Raw genomic sequence first — 12329 nt, 5'->3', positions numbered from 1 at the left:
TTAAAGAGCTGAAGGAGGACCTCATTTGATTGTGGATGAAACTTTTCAACATGTTGTGTGTTATCAGGTTGTGACTGGGGACAACGCAGAATCCAACTCCCCTAGAGAGAAAGGCTGGTTGCATTCCTCAGTGTTGTTGGAATGGAAATCAAAACCAAGCTTCTCCTGTGTCTCATGATAACGACTAAAAGTTGGAGCCTGGCTAAAATTGGTCGTGATGGTCTTATGTAATTGAGTCATTGTCTGAGCAATGTCTCTTGGTGATGTTAGGAGACAGCCCTGCCATTGTCTAGCAATTTCTCTCAGCAATGTTAAGAGACAATCCTCCTCCTGCACAGCTGCTATTGGTGGTCTTGAGTTGTGCCTATCCTTGTGATGGCTACCCACACTTTACTAGCAGATGTGGACCAGTTGATGGAGTTCAGGATCACTTGTCAAGACCACTGCTTACTCTCCTAAATTATTCTCCTTGCCTAAGCCCAAGCCATTCAAAAGTTTGCAAGATTTGCATCTGTAAAGCACTGACTGAATCTGTACACAGCTGCCCTCCTGTCCCTGATTACAGAGTGACACTCATCATTCCACCAAGGGATAGACTGACTCCTAGGCATTACCATTGACTTTGGGTGGGACACATCAGCAGTACAATGGATCACAACTGTAATGCAATTCACCCAGTTCTGGATGCCAGATCACAGTTCAAAAACGGCTAACAGCCACTATGGCTGTTCCTTTCGGAATCTATCCCATCATGCAGATGGATCCGGATAGGTTATAGGTTGCTGCCATGAAAGTCATCATCCACTCCCCACTGAGCAGTGTCTACAAGATTAGGCTAGCAGGAGGAGTGGCCTATGGTCAGAGACAAATCCATAGAGCTGCTAAAATACATAGCTTGACCCACATTCATCAATATGGTGTCTATTGTTTGTGTAAGATTTACAAGTATCCGACCACTGGGGCAAGTGGTGTTAGAACCCCATAGTGCACTGTGTGCACTAAAGTCCCCTAAAAGGAGGAAGGGGCAGGGTAATTCATCTACATTTACATCAATACTCTACAGGCCACCATACAGCACATGGTGGAGGGTACCCTGTATTACTACTAGTCATTTCCTTTCCTTTTCCACTCGCAAATAGTGAGACAGAAAAATGACTGTCTATATGCCTCAGTACGAGCCCTGATTTCTCATATTTCATCTTCATGGTCTTTATGCACAGTGTATATTGGCAGAAGCAGTATCATTTGGCAGTCAGCTTCAAATGCTGGTCCTCTAAATTTGCTCAGTAGTGTTCTTTGAAAAGAACATAGCCTTCCCTCCAGGGAATCCCATTTGAGTTCCTGATGATCTCCATAAACCTTATATGTTTTCAAACCCACTGGTAACAAATCTAGCAGCCTATCTCTGAATTGCTTTGATGTACTCTTTCAATTTGACCTGGTACTGATCCCAAACACTCAATCAGTATTCAAGAATAGGTTGCACTAGTGTCCTATGTGTTGTCTCCTTCACAGATTAACTACAGTTTCCTAAAGTTCTTCCAATAAACCAAAGTCAACCATTTGCCTTCCATACCACAGTCCTCACATGCTCATTCCATTTCATATTATTTTGCAATGTTACACCCAGATATTTAAACAACATGACTGTGTCAAGCAGGACAGTGCTAATACTGTATCCAAACATTACAAGTTTCCTTTTCCTACTCATCCATATTTACTTACATTTTTCCACATTTAGAGCTAGCTGCCATTCATCACACCAACTAGAAATTTTGTCTAAGTCAACTTGTATCCTCCTATAGTCATTCAAGTTTGACACCTTACCATACACTGCAGCATCATCAGCAAGCAATCACAGATTGCTGTGCACCCTGTCTGCCAAATCATTTATGTATATAAAGAACAACACTGGTCGTATCACACTTCCCTGTGACACTCCTAATGATACCCTTGTCTCTGATGAACACTCACCACCAAGGACAATATATTCGTTTCTTTTACTTAACAAGTTTTCAAGCCATTCACATATCTGTGAAATTATTCCATATGCTTGTACCTTCATTAATAGTTTGCACCAAGAAGATGTGTGAGGACCTCACTGTCAGTGGGCTCATGGAGCAGTAAGTAAACAGAGCACACCGTGGTAGCAATATGGGCGACTATCCAAACAGCGACCTATTGTAGCATTGGGGTTAAGGGCACAGGTGAGGAGTGAAATGTGTCCTTGTCAAACAGTGCTCATGGGAATGAGATGGAACCCTCAAACTTATCAACTCCCAGCATGCCTTGTCACCAGTAAAGTCGTCTTTCCTGTAGATGTGGTAGCCTACAAGTACAGGTGCATCACTCCATTTGAAATGAGTCTCTTAGAGATAGAGGCAAAAAGGTCTCTCTTGTACGATGAGTCTCAGTTCCTCCAGATTAATCCTGTATCCATTATCCATCCATATTCCACTGGAGTGTGGGAGCCATTTCAATGGTGTTGTTTTGATTTACCTTTTACCCCTATCTTTGCACCAGGCTGGTGAGGCACTTCTAGAGCAAGGGGAAGTGGATGGACTGCGTGGGTCCAGTAATGAAGCATCAAAATCCATGATGTCATCCTTATCAGTATGACATGCCAGAATTTCTCTGATGGTGCCGCAATAACTTTTTACCTGAAGGTTGTGAGCCTTTCCTGTTCCCTCTCACTTCAAGAATGATGGGGAAAGGAGGCAGTGAGAGGCACTCTGCTTTTGGGGTGCCTTCTTGGTTTTCACTGTCTGGATCACTATGTCTTTACTCGCTTTGCTTTGGCATGTACAGGTACAAGTACAGTTGTTGCTGGTTGATAATGGTATACTGGATGTTGTTTATGTCAAGTTTCTGTGCCAAGGAGGCATAGAAAGTGGCAAAGACAGTGAGTTTCATAACCTTATATTCTGTTTTGCCTTCTGCGTAGTCACTTCTGTTTGATAATTTTTATTTCCTGAATTTTACATTCCTCAGCAAAAACCAGGCAGTATTGGCTCTAGACTGAGTGGCTTCCAGAGCAGTTGATGCAGATTGCTGGAGATGGGTAGTCATTCCCACAGGTCACTTCACCTCTGCAACTCAGCAACAGCGAAAAGGCTGGCATTTGTAACACTGCATACGAAACATAAGGCCTAACCCTAAGTCAGATGAACTCTGCCACAATATGGTCAGGCAGCACTGGAGAATTGAAAGTCACAATAAATGTGGCAGTCTTCTTAATTTCTCTATTATTCCTTCACATATTTTGCCCCGCTCCACTATCCGCTGCGATGCCCATTGTTGTTTAAGTTCTGCAATGTCAGATTTTTGTGACTTCCTAAGAAGTTCCACTCACTTTGCCCTGTTAGTCTCAATGAATAAGGGACTGATAAAAATGATATAATAGTTTAATAACATGATATGTATTATGAACTGCCTAATTTGCAGCTCATTAAACAGTAAATTAAATGTTTTTCTTACAGTTGGGACTAATTATCTAACTATGCAGCTTTATTAATCCATCTTTGTTGTCACAAATACTGTCTGCCATGCAGTGTTTTATATGACAGCGAAAACTGCAAAACAACAGAAGTTTTTCTCTGGAAAGTATTAAATACCACGAAAGGAAATCAGTGGGGGATGAAAACAGTGAAGATGTAATGACATGAAATTGTGTCAGTGTAAAGCACAAACTATTAAGCACACTCAGGACAATGCCCACACTGTTCGATGGCTGTACCAGTCTGGACTGACTACTCATAAATATTTCTTGGCCAATGGCTGCACCAGAGTATGCTAGGAGAATAGCCATTAACATGTTTGTGAGCATTGACTGATATACACATTATAGTAAAAGAGATGTGCTCACTGATGCTTTCTGCCAATAACATGGCAAATATGACTCAATTCAAACTGTTCAGATATACTGAAAATGCCATGTAATGAACCTATAGTAATAAGCGAAAATCAATGCTAGACCGAGACATTTCTCCAATGGTGCTATTTCCATATACTCTGTGGGAGAATTTCTGGTAGCAGTGTTCTGAAAAAATAATTGGAAATGTCAATGAAAATGAAGGTTTAAGTATGGCCAGGAGGCATGCTCCGAGAGGTCAATAATCAAGACAACTGTTCATGATAAGCAGGAAGTTCAGGTTCTAGTCCCCATTTGTCATGGATTTTCTGTTCTAATTAGACTTTCATGTTGTTGCAGGTTCAACAAATCTGAGTGATTTTCACAGGTATTATTGCATGTTGACTGATTTTGTTCCCATCAATCTGCTCATTTATGTTTGGTACATTTAGTTCTTCTCAAAAATACCCCTTTTGGCACACTAAGCCATTGTCGTCTGCTGACATTTTAAACTAGTGATGCTATTCCCACTTCCTCTGTTCAAAAATCATTGATGGAAATAGTGAAAATGAAAGTTTGAGTCAGCCTGCGGGTGTGCTCAGATATCTTGATGGTTAAGATGGCTGGCCATAATAAGTGGGAAATCTAGATCTGAATCCTGGTCTGGCTTGGACTTTCATTTGTTACTACAGTTTCAGTTACTACAGGCCTCTCATGAATGCTGACTTTCATAATATATATCATTGATGAAAAGGTTTTGGGTTTCCAGCCGTAGTATTTTAACATGACTGCCTAGCTGGAAAGCCAAGAGCTTCTCATCAACAGCAGTCTTACAGATATACAGCTCACACACTTGCTAACTGCTGCTGTTTATTTTCTAACTTTTGTATTATGTTCAACATTGTTTACCAGTTATTTACTGAATACATAAGTGTCAGCTACAAGTGTCACATAATGCAAATATTGTGTAAATAACTGTAGAAATTAATAACTAGTTCCCATTTAGCTACTTTACACTAAAAGACATTTGGAGAAGGAGCAACAAATAATTGTTTAAAGCCAATAACAGCTTTTAGATTTGAAAAATTAAATTGGTTAGCACTGTTGATTATTTTATGTTTCAGGTTAAATTTGGAGGTCATGGATTTTCACACATCATAAATAATGTTATACCCAAGATGGAAATAAAAGGCATTGAAAGAGAAAAAATAAATCAGATACTTATGAAAAACCCCCAGGCATGGCTGTCGTCAAAAGTGATAAGCTAAAGAATAACTGGTTGAAAGTTGGTGCCGTATTTCTGGATACATAATGCAATTGTTATGCATATAAAATGTAGTTTATTGCAAAACTGTGTATTCATGTGTACACAAAATAATTCAGCTTCAAATAAATGGATGCCATTTTTTCATGTCATATCTCTTGCAACATATCAAAAACATGTGCAAACACATACACATCCACCCAGTGGTTGAGAAACCCTTAACTGAGTTTTGTATATTACAGCAGAATCCAAAATTTGGTTAATTGAGAAAAGAAGAACTAGAACTGGGATATGTTTGACAATTACTCAAGGCTTCCTCAGACATCAGAATTGTGCTACCTGTATAAGAAAGGAGTACACGCTACTATCAATAAGAATGTAATTTAAACATCTTTAAATTATTCTGCACTATGTCTTTAAGGTGTTTGCACATTTGTTATGGACAAATGATAGTCTGTTAATGAAGGTAACAATTTAATGTCACAAAGATGCCATTTGAACTCTGATTTTTGGTGTAATATTCTGGTCTCAACACCCTATCTGGGAAGTTTGCTCTCACTTGATAGCTGTACTTTACTTTTATGCACTCATGCAGCATAGTACCTGTGTGAACAGTAAATACCATGAGGTTCAATAATTTATCATGGAAAATTTTGATAAAAAAGGGAAGGAAGATTAGGGTTTAATGTTCCATCAACAACAAGGCCATTAGCCAACATGGCATTTGCCTGGAGCAATTAAGGAAATTATGTAAAACCTAAATCAGGATGCCTGGACACAGATTTGAACAATCACCATTCAGAATGCGAGTCCAGATTGCTGACCACTGTACCACTTCACTTGGTGAGAGTTTTGTAGTTCCCTATTTAGAACACAAAAGTAATTTATTAACACTTGTTGAATGCACTGAAACTCAAGATAAATGAAACACTGTACATACGCATTGCTAATCCTGGGAATAGTCCAGGATTACAAAGAGAAAATAATTGGCAGTAGTGCAGCCTGAATTATGGTTCTGGAAACCGCTTGTAGTTGAGGCAGATATTAATGACTTACCTGAATTGTATCAGTCCATTGACAAATATGATGTAGATGGATATGACTATACTGAACTTATAATCAAGCCCAGTCATAACAACAACACTCTAAAGCAGGGCTTCCCAATGTGTGGTCCGCGGACCCCTTAGGGGTCCGCCGGCTATTTCTAGGGGGTCCTCGGTCACCTTTCACCAAATCGTGTAAAATAATGAGTAAAATTATTGAATAAAACTGTGAAAATCAGATTCATCACTATTTTTTCGTGTGAAAAACATGTGTACTTGTACTTCAGGTCGTATTCCCAAGCATCCTCTGCAGTTCCTAAGTGAGAACGCATACACAATTTTGTGCCAGAGAACGCGGCTTCTCTGATCAACTGTTTTGCAACAATATGGGGTTGTTTGTGTGCAGGCTCATGGCGCTAGATGCGCTGAAACCTTTTACGCATTCACGGAGCAAGCTTTGTCGACCAATCACAGTGCTTGCTGGCACGTATGTGGCCCCACGCATCATTAAATGTCAAACTTGCTTTGTCAGTGCACTACCTATTTCATAAGTCGATTTTTGACCAGTATATTACTTCCAACATGGATCGGTGGCTGAAGTCAGGATCGTTGAAGAAGGGTGCAGTTTCTCCATCGCCTTTGCAACAAGGGAAGTTTCCAGTTGAAATGAATGAGGAGGGAGGATGACCAAAGGAAGAACAATTACATGAAGCTCCACAGCAGGATTTATTATGTGAAAATGCTGCAAGTACTCCATTGGTTGCAATATCCTGTGGAAGTGGAATAACCAAGAAGCATAAGTACAATGAAAGCTATTTAAAAATGGGCTTTATGGAGACAAAGGAGGGTAAATCTCAGTGTGTACTTTGTGCGCGAGTCCTTCCGAACAGTTCAATGGTTCCAGTTAAATTGCGCCATCATTTTGAAGGTACTCACCTGGATTTACAGGCTAAAGACATTGATGTTTTCAAAAGGAAGAGTGCTGAACTAGCAGCTTCTCAGCATTGAATGAAAACTCATACAAAAACAATTAATGAAAATTCATTAAAAGCTTCTTTCATGGTTAGTTATCGAGTGGCAAAAACAGGAAGAGCTCGTACCATTGCAGAAAATCCCGTAAAGCTGAGTGTTAATGATATTGTTTCTTACATGCTAGACAAAAAGGCAGTAAAGCTTGTATCCTTGGTGCTATTATCAAAAAATACTATTAAGAGACGCATTGTTGACATGTCAGATGATGTGAAAGACACTCTTGTTTCTCACATCCAACACAATTCATTTTCTCTGCAGATAGATGATTCCACTGATGTTGCAGGATTAGCAATTTTATTGGCTTTTGTCCGTTACGAATATTCTGGATGTTTTGAGCAGGACCTCTTATTGTGCAGACCACTACCTGCCAACACAACAGGTGCTGAAATAGTCCATCTATTAGATGATTTTTAAAGACTAACAAAGTTTCATGGTCTAATTGCATAGATGTGTGCACATCTATGCAATCATTAACTACAAATCATTAACTACATGAAATCAAGGCCATTGAAGTCTAGACCTTTCACAACACTGTGTGAAGATATAGGAAGCCTTCATCGTTCCCTGGTTCTCCGCACAGAAGTGAGGTGGCTCTCACATGGAAATGCACCTCTCTCGGTTGTACAAATTAAGATTGGAAGTCTTTGCTTTCCTTTTGGAGCATAACACCAAATTAGCAGACCTTATTAATGACGAAAATTGGCAGTGTATACTTGCCTATTTGTCAAATATTTTCTCCAAAATGAACGAAATGAATATTTCAATCCAAGGGCAAAGTGAAACAAAGGTCACTGCTATCAACAAAGTTTGAGCATTCAAGAGGAAAACCAATTTTTGGGCAGAAAGTGTCGAGGAAGGGGAGGTCTAGTGTTTTACTCTTTTTGAAAAACAAAACATTGACACTTGGGAAGAATATTTTTCATCAAATCCTGGAACATCTCCGAAGCTTGATCTCATTGTTGGAGCATTATTTCCCAACAGCTGAAGATGAGCAGCTGCAGAAATACGAATAGGTGGTCAACCCATTCACTGTATCCAAAAAGCCGAACATTCTATCATCAAATGAATATGAGTTGTTGATAGAAATTGCCACAGACCCTACCTCGAAATCAAGTTTTGCCATTGACGGTTACTCACACTTTTGGATCCATTTGGATAACAAGAAATACTACCCTCTTGTTGAAAAGGCAAAATGTGTACTTCTACTGTTTCCCACAACATACATTATTCAGGTAGTGAAGGGAGACGAAAATTTAAGTCATGGGTGACTGGAATTCGTCAGTAGGAAAAGGGAGAGAAGGAAACATAGTAGGTGAATATGGATTGGGGGGAAGAAATTAAAGAGGAAGCCGTCTGGTAGAATTTTGCACAGAGCATAACTTAATCATAGCTAATACTTGGTTCAAGAATCATAAAAGAAGGTTGTATACATGGAAGAATCCTGGAGATACTAAAAGGTATCAGATGGATTACATAATGGTCAGACAGAGATTTAGGAATCAAGTTTTAAATTGTAAGACATTTCCAGGGGCAGATGTGGACTCTGACCACAATCTATTAGTTATGAACTGTAGATTAAAACTGAAGAAACTAGAAAAAGGTGCTAAATTAAGGATATGGGACCTGGATATACTGAAAGAACCAGAGGTTGTGCAGGGTTTCAGGGAGAGCATAAAGGAACAGTTGACAGGAATGGGGGAAAGAAATACAGTAAAAGAAGAATGGGTAGCTTTGAGGGATGAAGTAGTGAAGGCAGCAGAGGATCAAGTAGGTAAAAAGATGAGGGCTAGTAGAAATCCTTGGGTAACACAAGAAATATGGAATTTAATTGATGAAAGGAGAAAATATAAAAACGCAGTAAACAAAGCAGGCAAAAAGGAATACAAAAGTCTCAAAAATGAGATCGACAGGAAGTGCAAAATGACTAAGCAGGGATGGCTAGAGCACAAATGTAAAGATGTAGAGGCTTATCTCACTAGGGGTAAGATAGATACTGCCTACAGGAAAATTAAAGAGACCTTTGGAGAGAAGAGAACCACGTGTATGAATATAAAGAGCTCAGATGGCAACCCAGTTCTAAGCAAAGAAGGGAAGGCAGAAAGGTGGAAGGAGTATATAGAGGGTCTATACAAGGGCGATGTACTTGAGGACAATATTATGGAAATGGAAGAGGATGTAGATGAAGACGAAATGGGAGATAAGATACTGCGTGAAGAGTGTGACCGGGCACTGAAAGACCTGAGTTGAAACAAGGCCCCCGGAGTAGACAACATTCCATTAGAACTACTGACGGCCTTGGGAGAGCCAGTCCTGACAAAACTCTACCATCTGGTGAGAAAGATGAATGAAACAGGCGAAATACCCTCAGGCTTCAGGAAGAGTATAATAATTCCAATCCCAAAGAAAGCAGGTGTTGACAGATGTGAAAATTACCAAACTATCAGTTTAATAAGTCACAGCTGCAAAATACTAACGCGAATTCTTTACAGACGAATGGAAAAACTAGTAGAAACGGACCTCGGGGAAGATCAGTTTGGATTCCGTAGAAATGTTGGAACACGTGAGGCAATACTAACCTTACGACTTATCTTAGAAGAAAGATTAAGAAAAGGCAAACATACGTTTCTAGCATTTGTAGACTTAGAGAAAGCTTTTGACAAAGTTAACTGGAATACTCTCTTTCAAATTCTGAAGGTGGCAGGGGTAAAATACAGGGAGTGTAAGGCTATTTACAATTTGTACAGAAACCAGATGGCAGTTATAAGAGTAGAGGGGCATGAAAGGGAAGCAGTGGTTGGGAAGGGAGTGAAACAGGGTTGTAGCCTCCCCCCGATGTTATTCAATCTGTATGTTGAACAAGCAGTGAAGGAAACAAAAGAAAAATTCAGAGTAGGTATTAAAATTCGTGGAGAAGAAATAAAAACTTTGAGGTTCGCCGATGACATTGTAATTCTGTTAGAGACAGCAAAGGACTTGGAAGAGCAGTTGAACGGAACGGACGGTGTCTTGAAAGGAGGATATAAGATGAACATCAACATAAGCAAAACGAGGATAATGGAATGCAGTCAAATTAAATCGGGTGATCCTGAGGGTATTAGATTAGGAAATGAGACACTTAAAGTAGTAAAGGAGTTTTGCTATTTGGGGAGCAAAATAACTGATGAGAGTCGAAGTAGAGAGGATATAAAATGTAGACTGGCAATGGCAAGGAAATCGTTTCTGAAGAAGAGAAATTTGTTAACATCGAGTATAGATTTAAGTGTCAGGAAGTCGTTTCTGAAAGTATTTGTATGGAGTGTAGCCTTGTACGGAAGTGAAACATGGACGATAACTACTTTGGACAAGAAGAGAATAGAAGCTTTCGAAATGTGGTGCTACAGAAGAATGCTGAAGATTAGATGTGTAGATCACATAACTAATGAGGAAGTATTGAACAGAATTGGGGAGAAGAGTAGTTTGTGGCACAACTTGAAAAAAGAAGGGACCGGTTGGTAGGACATGTTTTGAGGCATCAAGGGATCACAAATTTAGCATTGGAGGGCAGGGTGGAGGGTAAAAATCGTAGAGGGAGACCAAGAGATGAATACACTACACAGATTCAGAAGGATGTAGGTTGCAGCAAGTACTGGGAGATGAGGAAGCTTGCACAGGATAGAGTAGCATGGAGAGCTTCATCAAACCAGTCTCAGGACTGAAGACAACAACAACAACAACAACAACAACAACATGTGTGAATCTGGATTCTCGATTTATGCTGCCCACAAAACTAAGTACCGAAGCTGTCTGGATGCAGAACCAGACATCTGTCTCCAGTTGTCAAGAATTGAACCCAGTTTTTCAAAATTGTGTCAGCAGAAGACCCCTCAACCATCACATTAGGATTCTATAGTAAAGAAGAAAGCATTTTTCTTCGTAGATGCTCAGTGAATGAACCTGAACAATAACTCTGTAGGAATTTTGTTTCTGTCTTCTATCATTTACAAAATAATTATTTATTGAATTATGATGGCATTGATATTTTTGTTATGAAAATTAAAATGATCTCTAAAGCTAATCTCTTTTCTCTATAATATATCTGTCCTCTCAGTTAAAAATATGGCCTGCCTATACTTCAATTACAGTTACTTGCTATTACTCTGACACTATATTGTGGCAACTGGCTGTGAGTGTAAAGAAATGAGGACTTTTCACGTGCCACCTTGTAAAAGGTAAATCTCCTCCGCCAGAATTGTTTCCTTTGAGAAAAAAGTCTTATGTTCTGTGAAATGCTTTGTCTTCTTATATAGAAATAAGAGAGTCTGTTTGTTTGTTTTCCTAATTTGTTTACAGTCGAGGCTGACTGCCACGATATAGTGTCCAAGTAGTAGTTGAAGTTGTCAGTTGTGGCTAAACTGTTGCCATGCTGCCTGCCAGTTGCCAGCTTGAATTACGAAATCCGGTTTTGGAAACGCATGTTAACTGCGTGAATGTATTCCCACACATTGCACAACAGATGTCACAATAGTCCTTTTTTTAAAGGCAATTACTTGGCTTCTTTTCTTTCGTGATGTGTTTGTATTCCAAATCATGGGTCTGCATCTTTTCTTCACAGCTGCGTGGTATGGCCGCATAGTCTGAGGTGCCATGTAGTGGATTGCGCCACCGCTCCCGCCGGAGATTCGGGCGTGTGTGTGTGTTTTTTTTTTGTCCTTAGCGGAAGTTAAACTTAGGTTTATAGTCTGTAAGACTAGGGCCTGATGACCTCAACAGCTAAGTCCCATAGACTTTACATACATTTGAACATTTTTCTTCGGATTTTGTGAAAAACCACACATACACACACACACACACACACACACACACACACACACACACACACACACAATATGCATGCTCCTTACTCAACAGTAGCTGCTCTTGGAGGAAGGCAGCTCCAACGTGTGAAATGTCAGTTACCAAGTAATTTTAATCAGGCTATAGCGTGTTGAACAAAGGGAGTAAATCCACTAGTAAGTGTCTGGATACAGTGGGAATTCAAACTAGATCATTAATTTCAAGTTGTTTTCGTTCATGTCTAAACCAAAGACTATTGATACTTCGGGGGTGGGGTGGGGGGTCATTGAGAACATGGCACTTGCATTAAGAATCTTTTAGTTCCTAT

General features: G+C 39.7%; 1 protein-coding gene across 1 annotated transcript in view; it reads left to right on the top strand.

The window, feature by feature from the left end:
• LOC126297504 (phosphotriesterase-related protein) overlaps positions 1–5266 on the top strand; it is a 210946-nt gene extending 205680 nt beyond the window's left edge. The window contains exon 7 of the mRNA XM_049988389.1: positions 4975–5266. Within this exon, the coding sequence (XP_049844346.1) occupies positions 4975–5118 (144 nt within the window). The 3' untranslated portion in view covers positions 5119–5266. The remainder of the gene's footprint in view (positions 1–4974) is intronic.
• Positions 5267–12329: the final 7063 nt, after the last annotated feature.

The sequence above is a fragment of the Schistocerca gregaria genome, chromosome X (genome assembly GCF_023897955.1).
Source record: "Schistocerca gregaria isolate iqSchGreg1 chromosome X, iqSchGreg1.2, whole genome shotgun sequence".
NCBI lineage: Eukaryota > Metazoa > Arthropoda > Insecta > Orthoptera > Acrididae > Schistocerca > Schistocerca gregaria.
This window is presented reverse-complemented; position numbering and strand designations above follow the sequence as displayed.